The 25,716-nt window shown below is 45.0% G+C and overlaps 1 protein-coding gene and 1 long non-coding RNA gene across 5 annotated transcripts in view; both read right to left on the reverse strand.

Annotated features, from left to right (window-relative positions):
• Positions 1-25,716, reverse strand: part of ZZEF1 (zinc finger ZZ-type and EF-hand domain containing 1) — a 140,239-nt gene that overhangs the window by 37,293 nt on the left and 77,230 nt on the right. For all 4 annotated transcript variants that reach the window (XR_013405924.1, XM_028835900.2, XM_015118265.3 and 1 more), the window contains exons 29-39: positions 24,382-24,850; positions 22,779-22,943; positions 19,232-19,351; positions 18,053-18,214; positions 16,284-16,413; positions 14,106-14,244; positions 11,697-11,862; positions 10,366-10,628; positions 9,302-9,453; positions 4,156-4,306; positions 2,302-2,441 (exon numbers count right to left, since the gene is read on the reverse strand). Coding sequence is in view for 3 of the 4 variants with exons in the window: in XM_028835900.2 (XP_028691733.2) it covers positions 2,302-2,441; positions 4,156-4,306; positions 9,302-9,453; positions 10,366-10,628; positions 11,697-11,862; positions 14,106-14,244; positions 16,284-16,413; positions 18,053-18,214; positions 19,232-19,351; positions 22,779-22,943; positions 24,382-24,850 (2,057 nt within the window). In the remaining variant the exon portion in view is untranslated. The remainder of the gene's footprint in view (positions 1-2,301; positions 2,442-4,155; positions 4,307-9,301; positions 9,454-10,365; positions 10,629-11,696; positions 11,863-14,105; positions 14,245-16,283; positions 16,414-18,052; positions 18,215-19,231; positions 19,352-22,778; positions 22,944-24,381; positions 24,851-25,716) is intronic.
• Positions 5,262-9,128, reverse strand: LOC144335286 (uncharacterized). Its single transcript, XR_013406016.1, has 2 exons — positions 7,662-9,128; positions 5,262-5,934 (listed from the first exon to the last, which is right to left on the reverse strand). It is a non-coding gene; the product is annotated as an uncharacterized LOC144335286 (long non-coding RNA).

The raw sequence follows: 25,716 nt of genomic DNA on the forward strand, positions 1-25,716 counted from the left end.
ACACGAAACTCCAAAGCAGCCAAGCAACCAAATGATCCAGAGCTAAAATTATAGATAATTTGCACACTTGGGATATGAGGAGGGAAATAGAAAAGCATCTCAACTTTAGGAATAAAGGGTCTCATTTTGTTTGGAAGAGAAGGTAAAAAGGTTACACTGTTAAATAAGAGAGAAATACAGGCTGAAAAAAGTGGGTAAAAATATAACTATAACCATGTTTCTATAAGAAATACGATACAGACTTCATGAATAATTACAAAAAGAAGGAGAAGATAACTTAGGAAGGGGCAGGGAAAAATGTGCACTGGAGGAGGGCTGGGATGGGGACAGTTGGCTGGCACAGAGTAGTTAACCAGGTCATCCCATTACAAGTAAGCTGGCTGCCAGCTGGGCGCAGTGGCTCACGCCTGTAATCCCAGCACTTTGGGAGGCCGAGGTGGGTGGATCACAAGGTCAGGAGATAGAGACCATCCTGGCTAACACGGTGAAACCCCGTCTCTACTAAGAATACAGAAAATCAGTCGGGCACGGTGGCGGGCACCTGTAGTCCCACCTACTCGGGAGGCTGAGGCAGGAGAATGGCGTGAACCCGGGAGGCGGAGTTTGCAGTGAGCTGAGATCGCGCCACTGCACTTCAGCCTGGGCAATAGGGCGAGACTCCGTCTCAAAAAAAAAAGAAAAAAAAAAAGAAAAAAAAGATGAGACACAGTCAGGAAAAGTTCACTCTTACAGTGAAATTGGTAAAATCAACATAAAAAGGCTAAGAGCCAATTGCAGAAGGGCCCCACCCCAAGATGGTTGCTCAACATGCTGCCCAGTGAGCTATGGAAAAGGTGCAGCTCTAACTGACACAGAGGCAGCTAAAGTTAGCAGAAATCAGTCATGGCTATTAAGAGAGAAGAAAGGCTTGGGCTGATGTGCCTGCTCACCCTCCAAAGATTAGGGAGGGAAGGGAAGGCAAAGACCAGGATAGCGACTGCGCTGTCGAAGCCTGAGGGTGCTGATTTCAGAGGTGAATTACCAGCTACCTAGACAGGTGTGGCCAATTCATCTAGGTGAATAGAAACATGTCTTCAAAATATCGTGTTCTCCTCATTGTAGTTCCACATGCACCATACAACCTTCTGAGCTACAGTGTGGTCTTCTGGAGGGGTTTCCACACCAAGAGGGAACACATACTGATTTTTCTGCCAGACACATACCCCTGTGAATTGTGACTGACTTACAAACCAGCCTCAACTCCCATGTAAAAGTTGACTCCTCTGAGTCTGAGCATCTCCAGGCAAACTGCTAGAAAAAAAGTCCTTGGACTCAAAACTCTGAGGACCAAACCTTGGGTCCTGTGGGCACTTTCCCTTCCCCAAAGCCCTGCCAGCTTGCAAAATCCTGTTTCAGCAGCCTGCTAGCTTTGTCTCTGATTCCTCTCTGTTTACTAGAAAAAGCAGGAGACCACTGTAAAGATTGTCAGCTATTCCTAAATTAATAAATAAATTCACTATCAGCTCAGTGAAAAAGCTAACAGGATCTTTTCTTTAACATGATAAATATGGCACTAAAGTTCATATGGAAAAAATGTATCTACAGGAACAGTCTAGAAAATTATGAAAAAGAATAATGAAGGCATATCTAAACTGTCCAGAGTCTTTAAAATGTCAATGTTTTGAAAGTTTAAAAAAAGGCAAGGGAAGCAGATTAAAGACAAAGTCAGCATGACATCTAAATACAATGGAATTTTTAAGTGGATCCTGATTTAAAAAATAAAAAAACAAACAACCTGTAAAGCACATTTTGGGGATAATTGAGAATATCTGTATTTAGGCTACATGTATAAAACTATTCTATCAACGTTAAAAATTTTCAGCATAATGATGACACTGTGGTTATATAGCAGAATGTACTTTAAGGAGAGAAGTATTGAGGATGAAGTGTCAATGATGGCTTCAACTGACTTTCAAAAGTTCAGGAAAAAATATAAACAGAGATAAAGCAAAATATTAACAACTGGTGAATCTAGGTGAAGATCTTCATTCATTATTCTTTGAAGTTTTCTATGAGCTTAAAACTTTTCAAAATAAAAAGGTAGAAAAAATCATTATAAGCATTGTATAAACATATTGTTTTATACACACACACACATATATTTACAAAATATAAAAAGGGTCAGAAAAAAATAATTATAACTTCTAATCCTACCCTTAAGGATACAGAGATGATTATCATGATTTGTTTCAGTATATGGCTTTCCAAAACTTTTTTCTATGCATACCACCACCCCCTCTTTCAAAAATAAATTGCCCTTACCGACTTTAAGGGAGGTAACATGGCTGCCAGTAATCCCAAAATCCTCTTCTGGGAACACTCAGCAAACACTTGCTCAGGGCTTGGAGTAACTGCTTTTTCCTCTCTGGGCTTCTGAGATGATGCTTCGGAATCTTCAGCATCTAAGCAGTAAAACAAACTTTCAGAATGTGCCTGGGTCTCTAATGCATGAAGAGGCAAGTAAACCACTGCACTGTCCCCTATGCCGCTATGGAACAAAGCTGGAATTTTATTCATTTATTTTTTAAATTTGAGAGGGAGTCTCGCTGTCACCCAGGCTGGAGTGCAATGGTTTGATCTTGGCTCACTGCAACCTCCACCTCCCGGGTTCAAGCCATTCTCCTACCTCAGCCCTCCGAGTAGCTGGGATTACAGGCGTGTGCCGCCTTGCCCAGCTAATTTTTGTATTTCTAGTAGAGACGGGGTTTCACCATGTTGGCCAGGCTGGTCTTGAACTCTTGACCTCAAGTGATCCACCCGCCTCAGCCTCGTAAAGTGCTGGGATTACAGGCGTGAGCCACCGCGTCCGGCCTGAAGCTGGGATTTTAAAAGCCTATGGCTGGGCATGTCTACACTCAGCTGTTTCCTTCTCCAGGAGGCCGCCTGAGCCCTGTTTAAAAGCAAGCCTGTCCTCCCCCAGCTCTCTCAAGCCGCCTCCCCATTTCCCCGAGCCTGCTCTGCTGCGCTCACAGTTCACCTTTTCACCTCAAGCCGCCTCCCCATTTCCCCGAGCCTGCTCTGCTGCGCTCACAGTTCACCTTTTCACCTTCCACATAATTTATATTTATTGTTTACTGTCTGCCTTCCTTCAGAATTTTGTTTCTTTCAGTGATGCATCTCAGGCACCTAGAGACGTTTCTGGAGCATGGCAGGTACTTAATACTTGACGAATGAATAAGCTGCCTATGGAACAGGATGCTGATCCTCAGGGGACTTAGACTCCAGTGAATTTTGGTGATGTGGACAGATGTGGAGTGTCAGACTGTTTTCTGGAACTCAGAATTATACACACTGCACAGATGAGCATCAGACAGAGAGGGCAGAACGCCAGGTGCTCACCCCGCCATCACAGAGCAGGAAGGTGGGGAAGATCCTGCACTCCTGGGACACCATGAGGAGGAGGCTGGGACTTCCCTCCAGTCTCCTGAGCCCACAGCATGCTCTTCAATCCTCCTAAGCCAGCTCTGACCTTGCTGCTGCTATCCTCTGGCAGGCTGAGGCCTTTGGCAGCATCTCTCCTTTATCATCCTCTAGTGTTCCACTCCATCCCTACACACCTGCCAAGACGGACTTCTCCACTTTGGGGCCTTTGCTCATGTTGTCCTTTCTTCTTCGAATGCCCATCCCCATTGCAGATCCTAGCACATTCAAGGTCCCCTAGATCTCTCCCCCTGTAAAGCTTTATGAGGATACAGTCTGCCCCAGAGAGACACCAATCACTATTAACAGCCACTTACACCTCAGTCCGCCTCGAATTACAGTTACTTGCACCTTTGTCTTAAGGCTTCCTAGACTGTGAGCTCCATGAGGGCAGGAACCATGTGTCTGTCTGTCTGATTCGGTCCCTGTTTCATCCCCAAGGTCTAGCACAGTGCTTGGCATATAGAAGGCACTTAGTAAATACAGGAAATAAATAACGTAGGAAATCAGTCAAAGTGAGGAAAGATGACGTTCGAAGTGTCATCAGCACCATCTGAACAGAACTGAGAAACCACGCACCCCTGGCGTCTAGCCAATGTCAAGCTGTGTGCCACAAACAGCTCAGGGATGGGTATATATATATATATGTGCATTTTAAGACGAAAGAGATCAAGATAATGGTCAAAGAGTCGTTACCTGGAAGTCCTGTAGGTGTGCTAGCATCTGCAGGTGAATCTGAAATCTGGGTCTGGCACGAAGGATCCTTTGTTAACGACACACCTTTATCTGCCTTACTTCTCTGCTTGAAATCTGCGGGTCTGACTTCCTCATGAACACCTCTCTTTCCCTAAAAACACAAAAGTGTAAAGGAATTAAGGTTTCTTATAACAGAGTTTGCTCCATGATTATGATAACTTTTTCATGATTAGCCAGTCTTCAGAGACTAAAAAACTTTTGAACGCCATTAGAAAATGTCACTCATTTCTTTTTTCTTTGTGTGTTTTTTTGAGTTAAGAGTCTCACTCTATCACCAGACTAGAGTGCGGTGGCGCGATCTCGGCTCACTGCAACCTCCACCTTCCAGGTTCAGGCGATCCTCCTGCCTTAGCCTCCCGAGTAGCTGGGACTACAGGCGTGTGCCACCACGCCCAGCTAATTTTTGTATTTTTAGTAGAGACGGGGTTTCACCATATTGGCCAGGATGGTATCAATCTCTTGACCTCATTATCTGCCCACCTCGTCCTCTTAAAGTGCTGGGATTACAGGCGTAAGCTACTACGCCTGGCCTATGCCACTCATTTCTTACGATAAATCTATATTCTAATTAAGACAGTAACCATTGGGCCGGGCGTGATGGCTTATGCCTGTAATTCCAGCACTTTGGGAGGCCAAGGCAGGCAGATCCCTGTAAGTCAGGAGTTCAAGACCAGCCTGGCCAACATGGCGAAACCCCATCTCTACTAAAAATACAAAAATTAGCTGGGCGTGGTGGCATGCGCCTGTAGTCCCAGCTACTCGGGAGGCTAAGGCAGGAGAATCGCTTCAACCCAGGAGGAGGTTGTAGTGAGCCGAGATTGCGCCGACTGCCCTGCAGCCTGGGTGACAGAGCAGGACTGTGTCTCAAAAAAAAATAAGATAGTAACCATTGCATTGCATCTCCCATCTTCCAAACGTCCCTCTGTCAGAGCCTGCAGTCCTATAAGAAACAGTTCTATTAAAAACCTCTCATACAATCTATTTCGCTTTCAGAAACCAAGTGTGGAAAGTTGTTTCCTGAGGAAAAAGACAAAGCTGTGAAATTCTTTCTTTTTCTTTTGACTCTGTAAGTATAAAAAGTTGTGACTTCCCTTCTAGTACACTCTGGTGACTATCGTTAATGTACTTTGTTTTCTTCAGTATGAAAACCAAACAAATCTTTATTTACAGAACTAGAAAATTCTTGATATCTAACATTATCTTTAATATGATGAAGATAAGACTACATCAATTCTATAGCCTAGAAATATGACATTGTTTTCACTGCCGTAGATGAAGCTATTTTACTACTGCAGAAACTGGCGTTCTGTGGGCTATGGGACAGAGCTGTGGGCTGTATATATTTCCTCTCTTAGTTTTATATAGAATTTGTCTTTGTTAATTAACATGGAAGGTGTACAGAAAGCCAACCACACATGTCACTCGATCAAACAAAACCGGATGCTACTCCTAAACCTAACTACTCACACCCTCTCTACCAGGTTTTAGCATTCTTTCCTAGCTCTTTTTCATTTTTTTTTGAGATGGAGACTCGCTCTGTCACCCATGCTGGAGTATAGTGGCGCCATCTCGGCTCACTGCAAGCCCTGCCTCCTGGGTTCACGCCATTCTCCTGCCTCAGCCTCCGGAGTAGCTGGGACTACAGGCGCTGCCATCACGCCCAGCTAATTTTTTGTATTTTTAGTAGAGATGAGGTTTCACCGTGTTAGCCAGGATGGTCTCGATCTCCTGACCTTGTGATCCCCCTACCTCAGCCTCCCAAAGGGCTGGGATTACAGGCATGAGCCACCGCGCCCAGCCTCTTTATTTTAAAAAACAGAATAAACATACCTTTGGTGCCCTTTTGAGAATCCCATTTTGGCAATGAGACTTGTTAAACAGGCCCTCCCTGGAGGTGGGAAACTGTTCTGGAATCGGGAGTCTAGCGAGCTGCCCAGATGGGCAAGGTGACAATTGTCAGCTGCGTTTCCTGAGCAGTCACTCAGAATCCCCCCCGTGATTGGCTGCACTCCCGGGACCCTCAGGGTGCCTTTCCCTATTGTTACACAGGCTTATGTGTGGAACTGTGGTTACATGGGGAGTCTTCTGTGCACGGTGGAGGCACCCCAGCTTCATGTCGGAGAAGGCCAAACGTGACTTTCACTCTTTGGGGCCCAAGGTGGAGTGTTATGCAACACCAAACATTTAGGAGGAGGCATGCAGTCTCCCAGGGGTACCTAACTCATTCTCCCCTCTCTGCATATGTAACCTCAACATCAATCCTACCTTCAACCTCTTGCTGAGAAAAATATGACTATAAGACTGTCCTAAGAGAGGAATGATAACTGGGAGAGCTACTTGCTTTGTTAAATGTACCCTCTGAAAAGACCTGACACCATACTCCTTGTACCATGTGTCACTTGTGAAGACAATATAATTCCGAAGTTCTGGCTCATCTTTTTTCCTGTTATCACAGGACACTGTAGACAGAATCTTTTGGATAATGCCTCTGGCTAAGGTTGGTTTCTCAGTTGTTCAAAACAAGAAGTATCTCTAGTCACTGGAGGGAGAAAGGGTAGATACCCTTACCAGGGCCCTGGGGTTGCTTAGAAGCAAGTGAGAGTTGAAAAACAGTGATCTGTCCTAGAAGCCCCAATGGGATACGGTCCTTATGGCCACTATAGTGGCAACACTCAGGTTCAGTTGTGGGGACAGTGCTGGAAATTGCTTGTGGCCTCACTAGAAGACTACGATGCTGAGCCAGAGGCAGGATATCCTGGCTGCACCTGGCTGCTGGTGGGAAGGGGACCCACAAGGTGGGAAGGCTCAAGAATAAAAACAATGCCCTGGGACCTCTTTGGAAAAACTCCCACTTCAATCCTGAGGCAGGGAAGGCCTAAAACGAGCCTGAAACATCTTTCTCTATCAAAAATTAAGGAAGTGTTCAAAAAATAACGGCAACATATCAAAAGAACACAAAAGCCAGTGAGGGGCAGTTTCCACTGCCCAAACATGGGACAATTTGAGCATCGAAATAAATAATGGGTCAGGCACAGTGGCTCAGGCCTGTAATCCTAGCACTTTGGGAGGCTGAGGCAGACGGAATGCTTGAGTCCAGGAGTTGGAGACCAGCTGGGTAACATGGCAAAACCCCATCCCTACAAAAGCTACAAAAATTAGCTGGCATGGTGGCGGGCACCTGCAGTCCCAGTTACTTGAGAGGCTGAGGCGGGAGGATTGTTGGGAACCCAGGAGGTGGAGGTTGCAGTGAGCCGAGATCACACCACTGCACTCCAGCCTGGGCAACAGAGTGACACCCTGTCTCAAAAAAAACACAAAAACAACAACAAAAAAAAACAAATAAGAAAAGTGGCCGGGCACAGTGGCTCACGCCTGTAATCCCAGCACTTTGGGAGGCTGAGGCGGGCAGATCATGAGGTCAGGAGATCGAGACCATCCTGGTTAACATGGTGAAACCCTGTCTCTATTAAAAATACAAAAAATTAGCTGGGTGTGGTGGTGGGCACCTGTAATCCCAGCTACTCAGGAGGCTGAGGTGGGAGGATCATTGGAGCCCAGAAGGCGGAGGCTGCAGTGAGCCAACATCACACCATCACACCACTGCCTGGGAAACAGAGTGAGACCCTGACTCAAAAAAAAAAAAAAAAAAAAAAGAAAAGTAACAGATTTTAATCCATTGAATAAAAGAAAACATAAAAAAACCCTGTGAGTCCATTCTGATATAAATAAAAATATAAACGGGGAAGCACAGTGCTTATGGGTGGCAGGTTAGTTGTAAGATGCTGAGAGCTCAGGAGAAGATACAAATATTCCCAGGCTCAAAGGTGAGGACTACTGATTAATCCCATTTCTCCTAAAAATGCTCTCTTTGTTCCCATCATAATCCGTGGGTGGTTAAAGTGCCGCCTACAGAAAGGGTTTCATGGAAGAAATGTGGACGGTTGAGAGACAGGCTTGATGATTATGTGGCCTATCTTCTACTGACTCTCTGACTGAATGGAAATAATAAAAATGTTCATGTTTCTGCTGGCCCGTTTTGCTTTTGTATTCCTCCACATGACAACGGGATACTGGTGAACCACAACCACCAGATGGGGGAATCCTTGAACTAGCAACCTGAGAGGCAGAGGACAGCAACATCAGCGACCCCTGTAGCAGTCAAACGCCTTTTCAGCAGAAACTCAAGCTCTGGAGGCAGCATCACAGAAACAACAGGGTGCTCTTCCACAAAACAACCTTTAGGTTATCACAGGTTATACCTGGATCCAGACAGGCTTTTCTGTTTATGCAACTACGTGTAAATTCCTGTGTCTACCTGGTAAACAGTAAGCATTCAGTAATACCTAATTGCTGACTGAATATAGGTACAGCTACACAGATACAGTATACACCATGGGCTAGGAATGAATTTCTTTCTTCTTTCTTTCTTTCTTTTTTTTTTTTGAGACGGAGTCTTGCTGTGTTGCCCAGGCTGCAGTGTAGTGGTGCTATCTCGGCTCACTGCAACCTCCGCCTCCTGGGTTCAAGCGAATCCCTGCCTCCCGAGTAGCTGGGACTACAGGCACATGACACCAGGCCAGCTAATTTTTTTTTTGTTGTTGTATTTTTAGTAGAGACAGGGTAATCCCATCACTTTGGGAAAAATGTGGACGGCAGATCACTTGAGCCCAGGAGTTCAAGACCACTCTGGGCAACATGGCCAAACCCTGTCTCTACAAAAAATACAAAAATTAGCCAGGCATGGTGGCATATGCCTGTGGCCCCAGGTACTCAGAAGGATGAGGTGGGAGGACCGCTTCGGCCTGGGGAGGTCAAGGCTGCAGTGAGCTGAGATCATGCCACTGTACTCCAGCCTGGGAGACAGAGTGAGACCCTGTTTCAAAAAAAAAAAAAGAAAAGAAAAGAAAAGAAAACAAACACTGAAGAGATGATAATAACATGCCCAAGGTTTGATGGAGCAGGCATCTGAATCCAGCAGTCTGGGTTAGGAGTCTGTGCTCTTAACCTCTCTGCTATGTTACACCGAGTGGATGGCCCTCTCTAGAGTTCAACCTGTAATTCTGTGTAGTAGAGAATCGCCATTTACATTGCCTGCTTCTGACAGCTCAGCACCCTGCACAGTTTTCTTCTCTAGCTGCTCCTCTGATGCTTGGGTGGGCGCAGTGGCTGGTAGGGCCTGATCTTCTGGGATAGAGTCACCATCTGGCAATATACCAAGCAGAGCTAGGGCTTTAAGACCTATATGGGAAGCAAATAAGAGAATGGTTAAAAGTTTTATAACAAGAGTTATTTTCAGCAAGTGCCATAAGTTACTTTGCCATTATATAGAAATAGATAAATGAGTTCTGAACAAAACCAAATCCTAGAGTACTCAACACGAACATCCCTCACCGTCTAAATCTACTCAGCTCCACCTCTCAGATGGTGAGAGGCAGAATAGCAAGGGATACCTGCACTTTATTAACAGAAGAAAAAACAGATAACAGGATTGTCTATTTAGAAAATAACCAACATTATACTTTTATAGTCGCCCCACACAACCAGACTGCTGAATTCCCACTGGCAAATGGGTAAGGGAATTGCTCTAAGGTGCTGGCATGACCCATCTGCTTTCTAACACAGGTCTGGTTCCCTAACGTTGACTCGAATGGGGATGCCATTATCTGAAGGAACTTAGATGTCTCCAAGGTTTAACTTTCAAGTTGTTTTCTTCCCACCACTCCTTAGTCAAGTCAGATTCATGCTGATATATCGCTGAACTATTTTACTCGTAAACGGCTCTTACCTAGAGTACAGTTGTGTGGAAGCAGACTCACACTCCAGGTTAACAAGTCTGGATTCTTTCAGTAAAGTCTGACAGGTTCAAATCTTAGATTGCATCCACAGATACAAACAGTTTTAATTATTATTTAAAATTAGTTTGAGGTATTAATTACTATTAGTTTCAGAGAAAATAAATGTTACTTCAATGCCAACATTTCTCTAAAATCCATCGGGGAATTAAAATTAAGTTCCAAACCAGGGTAAGCACCTTTAGTGGAAAACTGGATTTTGTCACCTGTAAACTAAGCTTAGTATTTTACATCTGCCAAGGCTTTTTTTCACCAGCAACTGAGGGCCGGTTTTGGTTTCTGGGCATGGGGAAGTCACCTTTCCCCTGGTGAGCCTTCATCAGACAGTCCCCGACGAGCTGCATGCACTGGCTCCGCAAGGTGGTGGCACTGCTGCGGGTCTGGGGGTCCAGCTTCTCCCCATCCACATCCTCTGCACTGGTCAGGTGGGCGCTATAGAGAGCCAGGGCAGCGAAGAGCAGCCAGGAGTAGTTATGGATATATGGCTGGATGAGCCTCTGCCGGTCACTGATCCGAATGGTTACCATCGGGTGGGCCGTGATGCTGTGGGTAGGCAAATGGCTGCAAAGGCAAGACACATTTAAATCTTACAAGCCTCCAAAAGCTTATGAGGCTCCAAACAGGAGCACAGGGCCTCGGGAGCATGTGGTCGCAACTGGGCATTAGTCACCTCTAGGATGCGGTTACTGAAAATGTAAAGAAAGGTGTGGGCCCTCTCCCCAGAAGAATGAAGAAGCACAAGCACAGGACATACCTTTCAGGGTTTCACAATCCCCAGAGATTGTCTGTGGAAATTGGGCTAAGGAAGAATTGTTTATTGTGATTTTGGAAGGTGTGGTAATAGCATTCTGGTAATGTGAAAAAAACCCATAATTTTTAAAAGGGGGTATAAAGTATGTAGGAAGGAAATAATTTAAGGCCTGGAATTTGCTTTATTTATTTATTTATTTATTTAATTTGAGATGGAGTCTCGCTCTGTCGCCCAGGCTGGAGTGCAGTGGCGCAATTTCAGCTCACTGCAACCTCTGCCTCCCAGGTTCAAGCGTTTCTCATGCCTCAGCCTCCCAAGTAGCTGGGATTACAGGTGCCCGACACCATACCCAGCTAATTTTTGTATTTTTAGTAAAAACGGGGTTTCTCCATGTTGGGCAGGCTGATCTCGAACTCCTGACCTCAAGTGATGTGTCCGCCTTGGCCTCTCAAAGTGAAGGGATTACAGGTGCCCGCCACCACACCCAGCTAATTTTTGTATTTTTAGTAGAGATGGGGTTTCTCCATGTTGGGCAGGCTGATCTCAAACTCCTGACCTCAAGCGATGTGCCCACCTCAGCCTCTCAAAGTGCTGGGATTACAGGTGTAAGCCACCACGCCCGGTCCTGGAATTGGCTTTAAAATACTTTAACATAGAAAAAAAAAAAAAAAGGAATAAACTAAGCACACATTACAAAATCTTCCTAACTGCTGAATCTGGGTAATGGGTACATGAAGGTTCAGTGTGTTAGTCTCTTTACTTTTGGTTATGTTTAAATTTTTAATTAAAAAGTTTTTTAATAAAAAGAAAGAAGTCCCTTTTCAAGTGAAGGAACTTGTAAAGAAAAGGCTTCGTGGTGACGGTCATTTGAGACATACCCGTAGGAGTATTTCTTTGCTGCATAGCATCCATAGCAAAGATCAAAGTCATCGCAAACATTGCAATTCATCCTCCGGCCTATGATCAAACCCTGGCAGTGGTCACAGGTGAACTCCATGTTGACCATTTCATGGTCGTCTCCATGGCCCTCAGGCTTCACCCCACCTGGGGAGAAACAAAGCAGCGTGAGCGGATAAGGCAGAGGGCTCCTAGACCGGCTAGTTTCCAAACCCAAACCAATCGCAGCACCAGGGCTGCTCCCAAGTGACTGCTCAGGGATACAGGGCCCACACACATTCTCTGGAGACACGGTGCTCTGCCTGGGTGGCTCGAGGCATATGAGTGAGATTCTTGGCACAGAATTTCTTGGCAATGGTACAGTGAGATCAAATATATTATCAGGACTGCTGTTTGGTGGAAACAAGTCTACATGTTAATTTGTGAGCTGTCTCCTATGACCCCTCCACTAACAAAGAGCAAGCCTCTCTTGATGTATTCCTGTTAACAAGCACTGGGGACTGGTCAGGATATTTGCTCTTCTTTTTTCACTCCAGAATCACAGATGAAAACAGACTTCCTAAATAAATAAATAAAGGGCCAGGCGTTGTGGCTCACACTTGTAATCCCAGCACTTTGGGAGGCTGAGGCAGGCGGATCACTTGAGTCTAAGAGTTCAAGACCAGCCTGTGCAATATGGTAAAACCTCGTCTCCACTAAAAATACAAAAACTAGCCACGTGTGGTGGTAGGCAACTGTACTCCCAGCTACTTGGGAGGCTGAAGCAGGAACATCACTTGAACCCAGGAGGCGGAAGTTGCAGTGAGCTGAGATGGCGCCACTGCACTCTAGCCTAAGTGACAGAGTGAGACCTTGTCTCGAAGAAGAAAAAAAAAAAAAAAAAACCCAGACCCAGACCCAGTGCATGAGAGAATAACAGTCATGAAAGAGATGGACGGCACTGGTCTTCTCACACTAAGGCCCTTGGGCCCTTCTCACTCTAAACTCTGTCATGGACCCTGCAGAATGCTCCTTGCGCCTGGCCCACTTCTGTTCATTCCCACCGCCACAAACCCAGTCCAGGCTCCCATGCCCATGTGAATACTGTGACTGATTTCCTAAAGGAGACTCTTAATACAGATAGAACCACCTTCCTCTAGCATAGCTCTTATCATGTTATTAATAATACCGACTTCAAAAACCTTCCCCTAGGCCAGGTGCGGTGGCTCACGCCTGTAATCCCAGCACTTTAGGAAGCCAAGGTGGGCGGATCACGAAGTCAGGAGATAGAGACCATCCTGGCTAACACGGTGAAACCCCATCTCCACTAAAAAATACAAACAAATTAGCCGGGCTTGGTGGTGGGCGCCTGTAGTCCCAGCTACTCGGGAGGCTGAGGCAGGAGAATGGCGTAAACCCGGAAGGTGGAGCTTGCAGTGAGCTGAGATCTCACCACCGCACTCCAGCCTGGGTGACAGAAGGAGACTCCGTCTCAAAACAAAAACAAAAACAAACAAACAAAAACACCTTCCCTGCTGTCTCTAGACTATTCAAACTCCTTAGCCTAGTATCTTGGGGTCCCACAATCAGGGCCTACCCGTCTTAATCCAACACTTAGTTGGGCAAACACTTCAGCATGTCCATCTAAACTCACTACAGACACTCCTGTCCCAGGGTTTGCCATGTCCTTGATGGTGACACCATCCCCAACGTTTCCTACACATCATCCAGTTCTAACTTTCTTCAAAGACCAATTCTCATTCCACCTCCTTCACAAGCCTTCCCCGCAGCAATGCTGCTGCTGCTTCTAAACTTCTCTAGAAACAATCTGTACCCTCATTTATAACTCAGCACACACATTCTTGTACTGGAACAGACATTCTGTGGATCTGTCCAGTCTTCCTGCTGGACTGCAGATGGTTCCAAGGCAAGGGCTGTGTCTTTTACCGCTGGGCCATGCACAAAAAGGCCACTCAGGTGTGGACTACTGTGGATCTGTTTTACCTCAGCACCTACAAGTCAAGTGTATGAGAGGATTTTTGAAGCTTGCTTGTGTGTGTGTGTGTGTGTGTGTGTGTGTGTGTGTGTATTTTGCTACATGTAAACACTGCATGATTCAGAAGCAAACACTATTTCCTGAAAACTCCATTGAACATACATACATTGGTCCCACGTGTTTATTAAGTGGTTACACCCAGCATGATAGAAGAAGGAAGGACGACAGATATTAGGGCTGTGGAGCTTTTCATCTAGTTGAGGAGATAAGGCTCATGTTCACCAGGAAGTCAGAGAAAACACCACTGGGCAGTATTTTTATTTAGTACACTGAGAGTTTTTAAAAATGACAAGATCATAGAAATTAGAAATGACTATTACCTTTGGATACGGCATACTCAGTTCATGAAATTTACCTAGGAAGCAAGTTTTGCAGAGATCCATGTCGCTGCACTGCAGACACCGGTATCGATGCCAGGGGGCAATCTCATCACACCCATCACAAGAGATGTCCACATTCAACAGGTCACAGTAGCGAGCAATAAACATGTGCATCTGTAAGGCCAAACAAATACAATTAACTGATAGATTTTCTAAAGTGGCCACAATTCACTCATCAATTCCTCCATTCAATAGGTACTGAAGATGTTCCAGGCATTGTACTGGGTGCTAGGATTTGATGATGAATAAGCTCCTCAGTGTCTAGCTGGGAATTCTGTCAAGGAGGTGATGACCATTTCGTATGACCAGTGCTTTCACAGGAAAATTCAGGAGGCTTAGGGAACAGAGGACTATGGCTACCAATGGGTTTTCTGAAGGAGGTAATTCCTCAGCTGAGACCCGAAGGACAAACAGGTACTAGCTGGGTGGGGATAAGGGAGGTGGATATGTCAGGCAGGAATAGCAAATCTGAGAGCGAAAAGGGGACCAGAGATGGGTTTATGAACTTGGTACGACTCAGTGTGTAGAATACAGTACAGAGGGGAATAGTCAGACGAAGAGAGAAAGGTTGAACCACAAAGCGTCTTTCAATGTTAGTCTCAGGAGTTACAGACTGTTTTTAAATAGAAGAGTAATGTGACCAGACTGGAGTGCTCTAATGGTTCTTCTGGAAGCTGAGGAAAGAATGGATCAAAGGAGGCAAGCCTGGATTTAGGGAGACTGACCATGACCAAAGCGTGAAAGGAACCCCATGGCACATCATAAGGGCTGGGACTGAGTAGTAAGCGGGATGGTGAAAGGTGCGTAGATCTGAGGTGTTGAGGCAGAAGGCAGAAACCTTGGTGACTGACTGGATATGGGGATCAGTAAAAGGGAAGAAAGTTTCTGGCTTGAGTACTTGATTGGACAATGGTAGTGTTCACAGATACTACAAAAGGAGTACTGTCCCTGGCACTTAGAGGCACACTTTCTGCAGGGATAGTCTGGGTACTGTTTCATGAGCAAACAAATTGCTTTACTGGAAAGTACTTGGACTACAGTATCGTTTCTCTTTAGGGCCTGGAAATGATCAAAATCAGTTAAGTCACCATACAGTAGACCAGAGCAAATGTGCCAAGTCACCTTAGAACTACAGAATGACTCCCAAAAGGTATTAACATATGAGAGAGAAAAAGCCACAACGGCCCACTTGGCAAGCTCCATCCAAGCACCACCATGGTGCTATGTGAACAAAGTGGCTGGCACATAGTAGGCACTCGATACTTAGAAAATGAATGAATCTGAGGCAGCAGATGCTTGGCACATGTGGTAGTGATGGATGTCACACCTGACGTGGAGATGGACAGAGTGGGCTATCTGAGCCTGTGCCTTCGCACATCTGAATCATGCAGCTCTGATGCCCTCTCCATATATATGGCTGCTCCCATGCTCACCAGGCAGCCTTCTGATGGAAATGTGGCCTCCCACGCTGCTTGTCTACAGGAGGAGAATGTGCTGCCCCAAGGACACTAGAGCTCAGGCCCTCCAGCAATTCTACTTCTCACTGTAAATTAGTAAATTGGCACCTCATATTGTACATCAGCTTTAAGAGTCAATTTTCCAATGAGTCTAGTTCTATGGCAGGCAGCCACTCTGGGTGTGGTCAAATCAGCATTTACAGCCCCTCAGGTTAAAGGTTAAACACCAGACGCTAGGGCAGTGGTTCCCCGTTTTGGCACCAGGAACCAGTTTTGTGGAAGACAATTTCTGCACAGGACCGGGTGAGGGATGGTTTCGGGATGAGACTGTTCCACCTCAGATCATCAGGCATTAGATTCTCAAAAGGAGCGCACAAACTAGATCCCTCGTGTACAAACTAGATCCCTCGTGTACAAACTAGATCCCTCGCATGCGCAGTTTATTGTGGGCTCGTGCTCCCGTGAAAATCCAATGCCACAGCTGATCTGCCAGGAGGCGGAGCTCAGCCTCCCTCGCTTGCCCGACGCTCACAGCCTGCATTCAGCTGCATTCAGCGGTTGGGGACCCCTTTGCTAGGGTATTGAATGCCACCTGCAGCCCTCGCAGGCAAGAGCCTGCCAGCACCCCCCCAGGCAAACTCTCCTCTCCAAACTCCTAGCAAATCACTTCAGAGTACTCTAGTTGAGAGGTCTTACTTTCCTCTGCTTCTCTGGATCTTCCTGGGCTATTTTTTCATACCAGGCCTCAAACATGCCATCCTGACACTCATCCATCCATTCTGAATTCTGCTTGGCATCAGCAAGCTCATCTTCTTCACTCCACTGGCTGAAAGAACATAAAGAGAGAAAAGCAAGCCTCTCCCAATCACCAAGGAAAGTACTGGTTAGCAGACTCTGTATCTATGGGTCTATAATATTGGGCATTTTTCGGCTTCTGGGAGGGATAGGTCAACGGCTTTTCAAAGCCCCTGGATTTGTCAAATATGTGGCAGATACATGCCAGGAAAGGAGGAGAAACCCTTTCCAGAGCAGACTACAAGGGATGAGAAATGAAGAGTTTGAAGGCTGTGCCACACGGCATAATTCCACTGGACAGTCATTTATGGTGAACCTACTATGTGCCAGGCACTAGGGCCAAATAAAGTTAGGTGTTTTTTTTTTGTTGTTGTTGTTTTAAAGTCTGATTTAGACACGCTCAGCATATCCTGGTGGAATCAGTATGAGAAGGGAATCAGGAGACACCGTGACTTCAGCTCTACCACCAGCTACTGTGAGACCTTGACAAGTGACTCAGCTCTGGTCCTCAGTTTCCCCATTTCAGATGCGATCAGGTGCATTCAGAGTGGCATAGCCATAGACAGTTTCCTCACTTCAAATAAACAGCTTCAGGGAGATAATCTTATAAGCTCCTTTTGGATGCAAAATTATAAATTTCCATAATTTTGGTTTACAGCTTGTTTTAACAACCAGAACTTTAAACAGAAAGAGATTTGCTTGACAGCAAATACAAAATATTTACCAAGCTATAAATACACATTCGTTCATTCATGCATTCCAACAAAATGGTTTTAGGCCTATGCTCAAGCTTTGGGCTAGGTGCTATGAGCGCTTGCTGTAAAGGGCGTGCTTCCTTCCCTGAGGACCGTGGCATACAGGGAGACGAAACGAGAAACCGCAAGCAGGCCCACAGCCAAGAACCACAAGCTGATGCCCCCCAGTGCTGTCCCCTCTCTGCCATCGGAGCTGTAACAGTGAGGCAACGGCTGAGGTTCATGAACTAAAGAGACAGCTCTAATTCTGTCCCCTTTTCCCTCGGAACAGCTCTCCTGAGAAAGTGGAAACTGTCCCAGAGTTGACTCATTCACTTACTTTCTCCCAGTTTTCTCCTCTTAGCGCATTCCCTCTCCCATTCTCTTTCTTTTCTACACATGAACGGCTGCAAATAGGGAAGTGAACTTGAGTAGAGTGGAGAGATACTGGTCAAATTGAAGGAAAAAAAAAATCTTCATACACGATGTTTTTCTAACTTAGGTCCTTACAATGTGCAAGAAGTTAAGAGTGGCTAACATCACACATACATGTAACAAAAATTATGGAAAAGGATTTCCCAATTCAACAAGCTATACTAAGATCACCAAAATGCAGAGGATTCTCGGCCTCGGAGCTCACGAGACCACCACCACCAATGTACACAGCTCTACTGCACGTCAGATGCTGTTCTAAACGCAGAAATATATAACTCAGGTATTCATCACAGCAAGCCTCGGAGGCAGCACCATTGATATCTCCAGCTCTGAAGATGAGGAAAGTGAGGCACAGAGGGATTATATGACTTCCGAGTGGCAAAGCCAGGAAATGACACAGACAGTCTAGCTCTGGAGTCTGTGCTCTTAACGACCCCCACTATGATCCTTGTGTTTCATAACCTACATTAGAAACGGCAGAGTGCAGGACCATGCTCTTACCTGATCACACTGTCGTGGACACTTATATTTTCCTGTGACATTTTCATGAGGAGATCTGGTAACTGAATATCAACAAAGAAGGCGAGATCACTGGGTTCCCAGCCCATATCCAAAAGATGAAGCAGGGCTGTTTGAACACAGGATAAGGCAGGCAGCAAGGACCTAAAGGGGCCATGAAAGTGACCATTAGCAGAGCTGCCCATTACCAACTGAGGCAACAGAAGCAATTCAAGTAGATGACCTGGTTTGCAATTGAAAGCAGAAGGGAACTACACATTGCTGGTTTGGGTTCCTTTCAAATTCCTCATACTCCACACAAACATTCTTCACAGCTTAAGCAAAAGAACTCTGAGAGCTGTAAGGTAAGGTTTCCACCCTGCAGGACCACCATAGCAGTGTCTTATGGTAAAGAACTGAGAAGTAAAAATTAGCTCCTGATAAACTGCAAGATCAGGGCCAGTTCCAAATTAGCCAAGGTGATGCGGTTTAGATTTACAGAAGAATCCTTTTATTTAAGGCTTACGTCTAAATCATTCGCTAAGAGGACTGGGAAACGGCGTGATACTCCAGTTTTCAAACTGCACATAATACATAATAGACTGGCTGGGCGTGGTGGATCACGCCTGTTAATTCCAGCACTTTGGGAGGCCGAGGCAGGCAGATTGCTTGAGCCCAGGAGCTCAAGGCCAGCCTGAGCAACGTGGCAAAATCCCATTTCTACAAAACATAAAGAAAATTAGCCGGGCATGGTGGCATGTGCCTGTAGTCCCAACTACTCAGGAAGCTGAGGTGGGTGGATCGATTGGGCCTGGGAGGTCCAGGCTGCAGTGAGCCACGACTGAGTCACCGCACTCTAGCCTGGGCGACAGCATGAAGCCCTGTCTCAAAACAAACCAAAAACCCCTAATGTACCAAAACAGAAAATAATAGGCTATAAATTCTTAGAAAAACCCAGACTCATCCCTTAAAAAGCAAATATACATACCAGACAGAAAAAGGACTGGAAGAAAATATATGAATAAGTCAACATTAGTGATTAGCTCTCTAGGTGATAACATTAGAGGTTATTTTTATTTTGTTCTTTGTGCTTTTTGGTATTTTTGACACTGAACATATGTTTCCTTTATAATCAGAAAACAATACATTTTTTTCTCTAGAAGTGATAAAGTTATCCAGTACCTGTCATTTAGGCTACTAAATCCTTTAACTGCTTTGACCAAAAACAGAACAAGTTGATAGTAAGCGTCTCGAATTTCTTTGTGTAGGTCAGCACCACAGCCTTCCAAGTGTCCAAAATAACTAGAAACAGAGGAAATCACTGATTCACTTAATTGCCAGAACATCCTTTTCTTAATAATAATCATGATTTCTTACATGAAAAAGAGCAAGTGGCAGTAAGCTGAACAAAATGGCACAGGCACTGAAGTAAATACACATATAATACCTACAGAAGGCAAAGCACAGAGCAGCGAGTGAATCCATTTGACTGGGCCGAGTCACCCAGAAGCATGGAGATGAGATTATTTATCTTCTCTGTGAATATAAACCCGCCCCTCCCACCACTACCTGGATGCCAGATACTGTGTTAAGTATTTTTCACAAATTACCTCATTGGATCCTCTCCACACAATCATGCTCACCCCTCCGCTTCCCTTCATGGGTGACTCTGGCACCAACCTCACTGTCTTTTCTACCATGATCCTGGCCATCTTGGTGACTTCAGCATCCATAAAAATGATGTCTCCATTCTTTTTTCCCTCAATTCTCTGCCATCTTCATCTCCAGTGATCTTCTCTTCCACGCCCTTAGCCATCCCAGTTTGATGGTCATTTCCTGGACCTTGTTATCACATGCTGACACCATCTCTGATACACTGACGCCAGAGCACCCTACTCTGACCCCAGATTTCCTGCTCACCCAGGTAGGACTCCAACAGCAGCCCTTTCTTCAATACCAACAGGCGGCAGCCCACGATGCTGCCTCATGTTCACCATCTACTACTCCCGCCATGCTTTCTCTCTGCTCCCTTCTCAGCTTAGATTCCATGGCCCCTAATCATACCTTAGCAAACACCAACTCCCGTGTCCCTTCCTTCCTCCATGTACCTGCCTGAGAAATCTTATACCTATATCAAAACAGCTGAATATCGTGGAGGAAACACCACACAACCAAGCTGACTAGTATGACTTTAAATTTGCAACTGTAACAATCAAATAAGCACTCAAAATTGTCAGGCAATTCAGTAGACTGGCTTTCTCAATTTTCATTCTATCTAAAGCCTTCCCATAGGCCGGGCATGGTAGCTCACGCCTGTAATCCCATCACTTCGGGAGGCTGTGTCAGGAGGATCAGTTGAGGTCAGGAGTTCGAGACCAGCCTGGCTGTAACAGGGGGAAGGCCAGTGTCTAGTAAAAATACAAAAATCAGCTGGGCATGGTGGCACACACGAGGCCAAGGCACGAGGATCACTTGAACCTGGGAGGCAGAGGCCGCAGTGAGCCAAGACGGTGCCACTGCACTACAGCCTGGGCAACATAGCAAGACTCTTGTCTCAAAACACAAAACAAACAAACAAAAAAAAAACGAAAAAAACCCAACTCCCTACCCCCACCCAAAAACCCTTCCTGCTTCTCCTTATGCCACTGCTACCTCCTCCTCATCCTTCCATTCTTTCCAATGACTATCCTTACATTTTTTTAGAAGAGAAACTTAGGTATCTTGATAAAGAAAAGTAACAATCACATAGGAATTCCCTTACCTTTGCACCACCAAATATCTACCAGCCAACTTGTGAACACTGTGTGTCCTGACTCCCCCGCTACTACAGACAGAGCCTCCCTGGTTCAATCAAAGGCCAATCTCTCAACTTATGCAACTGCTACTGCAAATTATCCCCTCTCTTCCTGCATTAAGCTTTCCTTATCACTGACTCATTCCCACCAACATACAGAAGTCCTCTTACATCTCTTTAAAACCCTCAGTTGAGCTCACATCACCTTCCAAAAACTTCCCCATTTCTCTGCTCCCTTTGAGGCCAAATTTCTTAAACTAAATGTCTGTAGTCTCTCTCTCCATTTTATCACCCTCATTGTCTCTGGCCTTTTGGCCAATGGCTCCAGTTAGACTGCTGCCAAATCCAGTGTGTTTTTATCTCTTTTGAACTCTCGCATCAGCATTTGACACAACTGATCATTCTTATCTTTTTTTTTTTTCCAGAAAGGGCACTCACCTGACATTCTTCTCTCTTCAGATGCATTCTTCTCTTGACTTTTGGGACAACAGCATCCCCTGGTTTTTTATCTACCTGACTGGCCACTGCTTCTTGATCTCCTTAGCTGACACTCCTTCCTCTGCTTGACTTCTAAGTAAAAAAGTGCCCCTAAGGCTCAGGCCTAGGCCCCTTCTTGTCTATCTTTGCACTCTTTCTAGGAGGTCTTATGGCTTTAAATGCCATCTACATGTCAACTGCATCCAAATTCTATCCCTAGTCCTGACTTCTTTCTTTAACTTTAGACTCTGACCTCTGTTTTCTCAATATCTTTACTTGATGTCTTTACAAAAAAGCATTTCCAGCTTAACATGGCCAAAACAAAACCTCTGATTTTCACCCCAATCTGCTTCTTCCATACTCTTTCCCTCAGTAAAATGCATCACCAGTTACTCACTCCCAAATCCTAGGAATTTCCCATGATTCCTTTCCTTCATTTACCCTCTCCATCTTACCCGTCCATAAGTCCTGACAATTCTACCTCTAAAATATATTCTGAATCTCATCCTTTTCTCCCCATCTCCAGTACTACTCTGTGGTCAAACCACCATCATCTCTTGCCTGGACTACTGCCACAGACTCCTAACTGCTTTTCTTATTTCCACTCCTTGTCACACAGTAGCCACGGGCACCTTTTGTAAATGTAAAACAAAGTGTCATCCTCCTGGGCTTAAAAATCTCCAGTGGTTTCCCAACTACAGCTCGGTATAAAATTGAAATACTTCATGGTGATAAGGGTCCTGCCTTTCTAACCTTATCCCATCTCATTTTCCCCGTCACTCAGCCACAATCGTTTTCTCTCTGTTCCTTGAACTAACTCCCCACTCTGGAGCCTTTGCACTGTTCCTTCTGCCTTCAAGGCTCTTCCCTCTGATCTTAGCTGGTCATTCACCTCTTGGCTTTCATCTCCTCAGCCTGCCTTCCCTGACCATCCAAACTAGGTCACTGTATTAATCACCACATAACAATATCACTATCTGGTATTTCTTCATTTATTTATTTTTTATTGTCTCTCTCTCAATACAAAATCTGCCTTGTCCACTGCTGCATAACTAACACCCAGAAGACATTCTAGCACACTAGACACTCGAAAGATATTTATTAAGATAATCTTAAGAACCACCTTTTGAGGTACTCAGATTAACATCATTTCTGTAAGCCTTATATTTAGCTCACAGCTTCCAGGAGCCAAATGATGCATGAGTACATGAGGAATGCAATTCTCACCATCTGGTAAAGTAAAGCCGATCAACTCACCAGGAGGAATAAACATGTTCCTGGCCATTACATATTAAAAGGATATAACCCATCTTTCCTTGGAATGAGAGAATAAATTAACCAAAAGTGTACATTTGTATCCTACATAGAAATGACGCAGTTATTAATTCAAGAAGACAATCAGGATTTATTTACAATGATCTTTGCTGCTTTCCTTGTGGACCTGTCCTTTGTACTTACTTGGTAAAATCTTTCTGGCAGGTCAGAAGCTCCAACAGGAAAAGTATGAAAGGTGGATGGAAGCAGTGGGGCTGCCCAAGGGATTCTGCACAGTACTGAGTTATCCTCAGGACGTCCAGGATGCTCTGGGCCTGGGCTTTCCTCAGGGAAAGGACCTTCACAACACTGGAGACACAACGCAAGTTAGGAACACCCAGAAAACTCTTGAGCTGGGGCAGAAGGAAAACATCCCCGCCAAAGCCCTGATGCCATATATCAAAGAGGAAATAGTACTGTGAGGTAGTAGAAACACCATGTAGGAGGAGTACCAATACCTCTTTACTATTTTTAAGTCATCACTCAGCAGCACTACAAATCAGTTCATGCGAACTGTCCAGAAGTCCGACAACCCATTATTTAACTTAATTAATTAAAAAGGAACACTGATATTTTCACTTTCCACAGAGACAAAGCCTTAATCCTTAGGACAGGAAATTCCTCACTAACTTAAACATGCAATACTTCCAGAGATGTAGGCCTACGAACAAATACTTTTGTTGGAAAATATCAAATCCTGGCTGGGTGTGGTGGCTCATGCCTGTAACCCTCTGATGCAGAAAGATTCCTTGAGCCCAGGTATTCGAGGCCAGCCTGGGTAACATAGGGAGGCCATGTCTCTCTCCAAATTTCTCCCTGGGTTAAAATAAGACAAATTTATAAGTGGCAGCTACCCAAAAAATGCTTCCTTTAAAAATTCTAATGGTATATTCTTGAGATATACTTTATAAACAGTATAATGTATAAATCTTACATGAAAAAATATCTTTTTTAAAATTTTTTATTTGAGACAGTCTTGCTCTATCACCCAGGCTGGAGTTAAGTGGCATAATCTTGGCTTACTGTAGCCTCAACCTACCTGGCTCAAGTGATCCTCCTGCCTCAGCTTTCCAGGTAGCTGGGACTATGGGCATGTGCCACCACACTCAGGTAATTTTTTTTTTTTTTTTTTTTGAGACAGAGTCTTGCTCTGTCACCCAGGCTGGAGTACAGTGGTGTGATCTCGGCTCACTGCAACCTCCGCCTTCCAAGTTCGAGCAATTCTGCTGCCTCAGCCTCCCAAGTAGCTGGGATTACAGGCGTCCACCACTACGCCCAGCTAATTTTTGTCTTTTTAGTAGAGATGGGGTTTCACCATGTTGGCCAAGCGGGTCTCGAACTCCTGACCTCAGGTGATCCGCCTGCCTCAGCCTCCCAAAATGCTGGGATTACAGCTGTGAGCCACTGTGCCCAGCCTCAGCTAATTAAAAAAAATTTTTTTTGTAGATGGCGGGGGTCTCACTATGTTGCCCAGGTAGGTCTTGAACTCTTGACCCCAAGTGATCCTCCCACTTCAGCCTCCCAAACTGCTGAGATTATAGGCATGAACCACTGTGCCCACCCAAAAATTATTTCTTTAAAGAAAAAAAAAACCATCAAAAATTTTCTTGAATATTCTAAAACAAGTCTTGATCTATCCTAAATATTATTTGCTCGGTTTTCACATTTCAAGCCTCTGACTAGAGGCTTAAAAAGAGTACCTACGGCTTAAAAAGAGAAAGTGCCGGGAAGGTAACAACTGGCTTACCTCCTGTGCGAGAGCGACTGATCCTTAATGAAGTCCATGACGTCCTTCAGCACAGGGTATTTCTCTTTCACTGTGGGCACCAGTCTGGCCTCCTCCATGGATCGAAAGGAGAGCAGCCGGAGCCGCCCTCGGGTGAAGGGAGGCCGCCGGGTGGGTGTGGAAGGTGACAAGGGCTCTTCAGCTGTGGCAGGGGACACGTCTGCAGCAGGAAGGCCGCTGCTGGACGGCAGCTTTGGCTGGGTGTCCAGGCCAGGACTCCGGTCTCCTGTGGCAGGGGTTGCTGCCTCAGTGGGAGATACGGAGGCTTGGAAATGCTCTTCCACCACAGAGCTTGTCCTCTGGCGCTTCTCGAGTGGCTGGAGATGACTGGTTTCGTCGGCAGTCTCCAACTTGTCGCAGCTTTCTTTTGAACGTATGCCCGTGGGCAGAAATTTTAGTAATAGAAGACTCTTCTCGATACAGTCTTTCGCTAGATGCAAACAAGAATCATAATTGAAAAAAAAAGTTAAAATTAAATTTATTGCCTACTTCTGGAGAGAAAATAATCAAGTTAAAAATCACAATTTAGGGCAAGGGACAGCTTCATGAATAAAGAGATATAGGCCTGGTGTGGTGGCTCACGCCTGTAATCCCGGCACTTTGGGAGGCCGAGGCGGGAGCATCACTTGGGGTCAGGAGTTTGAGATCAGCTTGGGTAACATGGTGAAACCCCATCTCTATAAAAAATACAAAAAATTAGCCAGACATGGTGGCACACGCCTATAATCTCATCTACTTGGGAGGCTGAAGCCGAAGGATTGCTTGAGTCTGAGAAGTTGAAGCTGTAGTGAGCCGAGATCATGCCACTGCATTCCAGCTTGGGCAACAGAATGAGACACTGTCTCCAAACAAACAAACCAACCAACCAAAACACAAAAAAGTGATACACATATTTACTGACAGAATAGAAGAACAGAATCAAATTTTATCTCATTACAGAAATCAAAATCTCGCCAGGACTATCAGCACACTTTTAAAAAAAGGTTTTATTGTAGATGTTTTTCAAGCATGTATATAGAAAAAAATACCATGAGGACCCCTCCATGTACCTGTCACTCAGCTTCAGTAATTATTAACTCAGGGCCAATCTTGTTTCACCCCCACCAACTCCCCGCTCCCCGGATTATTTCCACGCACATTCCAGCACCACACTATTGTATCTGTAAAAATTTTTGGCATATTTCTCTTAAAAATATATGAGTTTTAAAACATAACACAACCATAATATTTAAAAAATAATAGTAATTCTTTAATTTCACTGAATATTCAGTGTGAGCACACTTTAAAATCATAACA

This window comes from Macaca mulatta, chromosome 16 (assembly GCF_049350105.2).
Source record: "Macaca mulatta isolate MMU2019108-1 chromosome 16, T2T-MMU8v2.0, whole genome shotgun sequence".
In the NCBI taxonomy this organism is placed as follows: Eukaryota; Metazoa; Chordata; class Mammalia; order Primates; family Cercopithecidae; genus Macaca; species Macaca mulatta.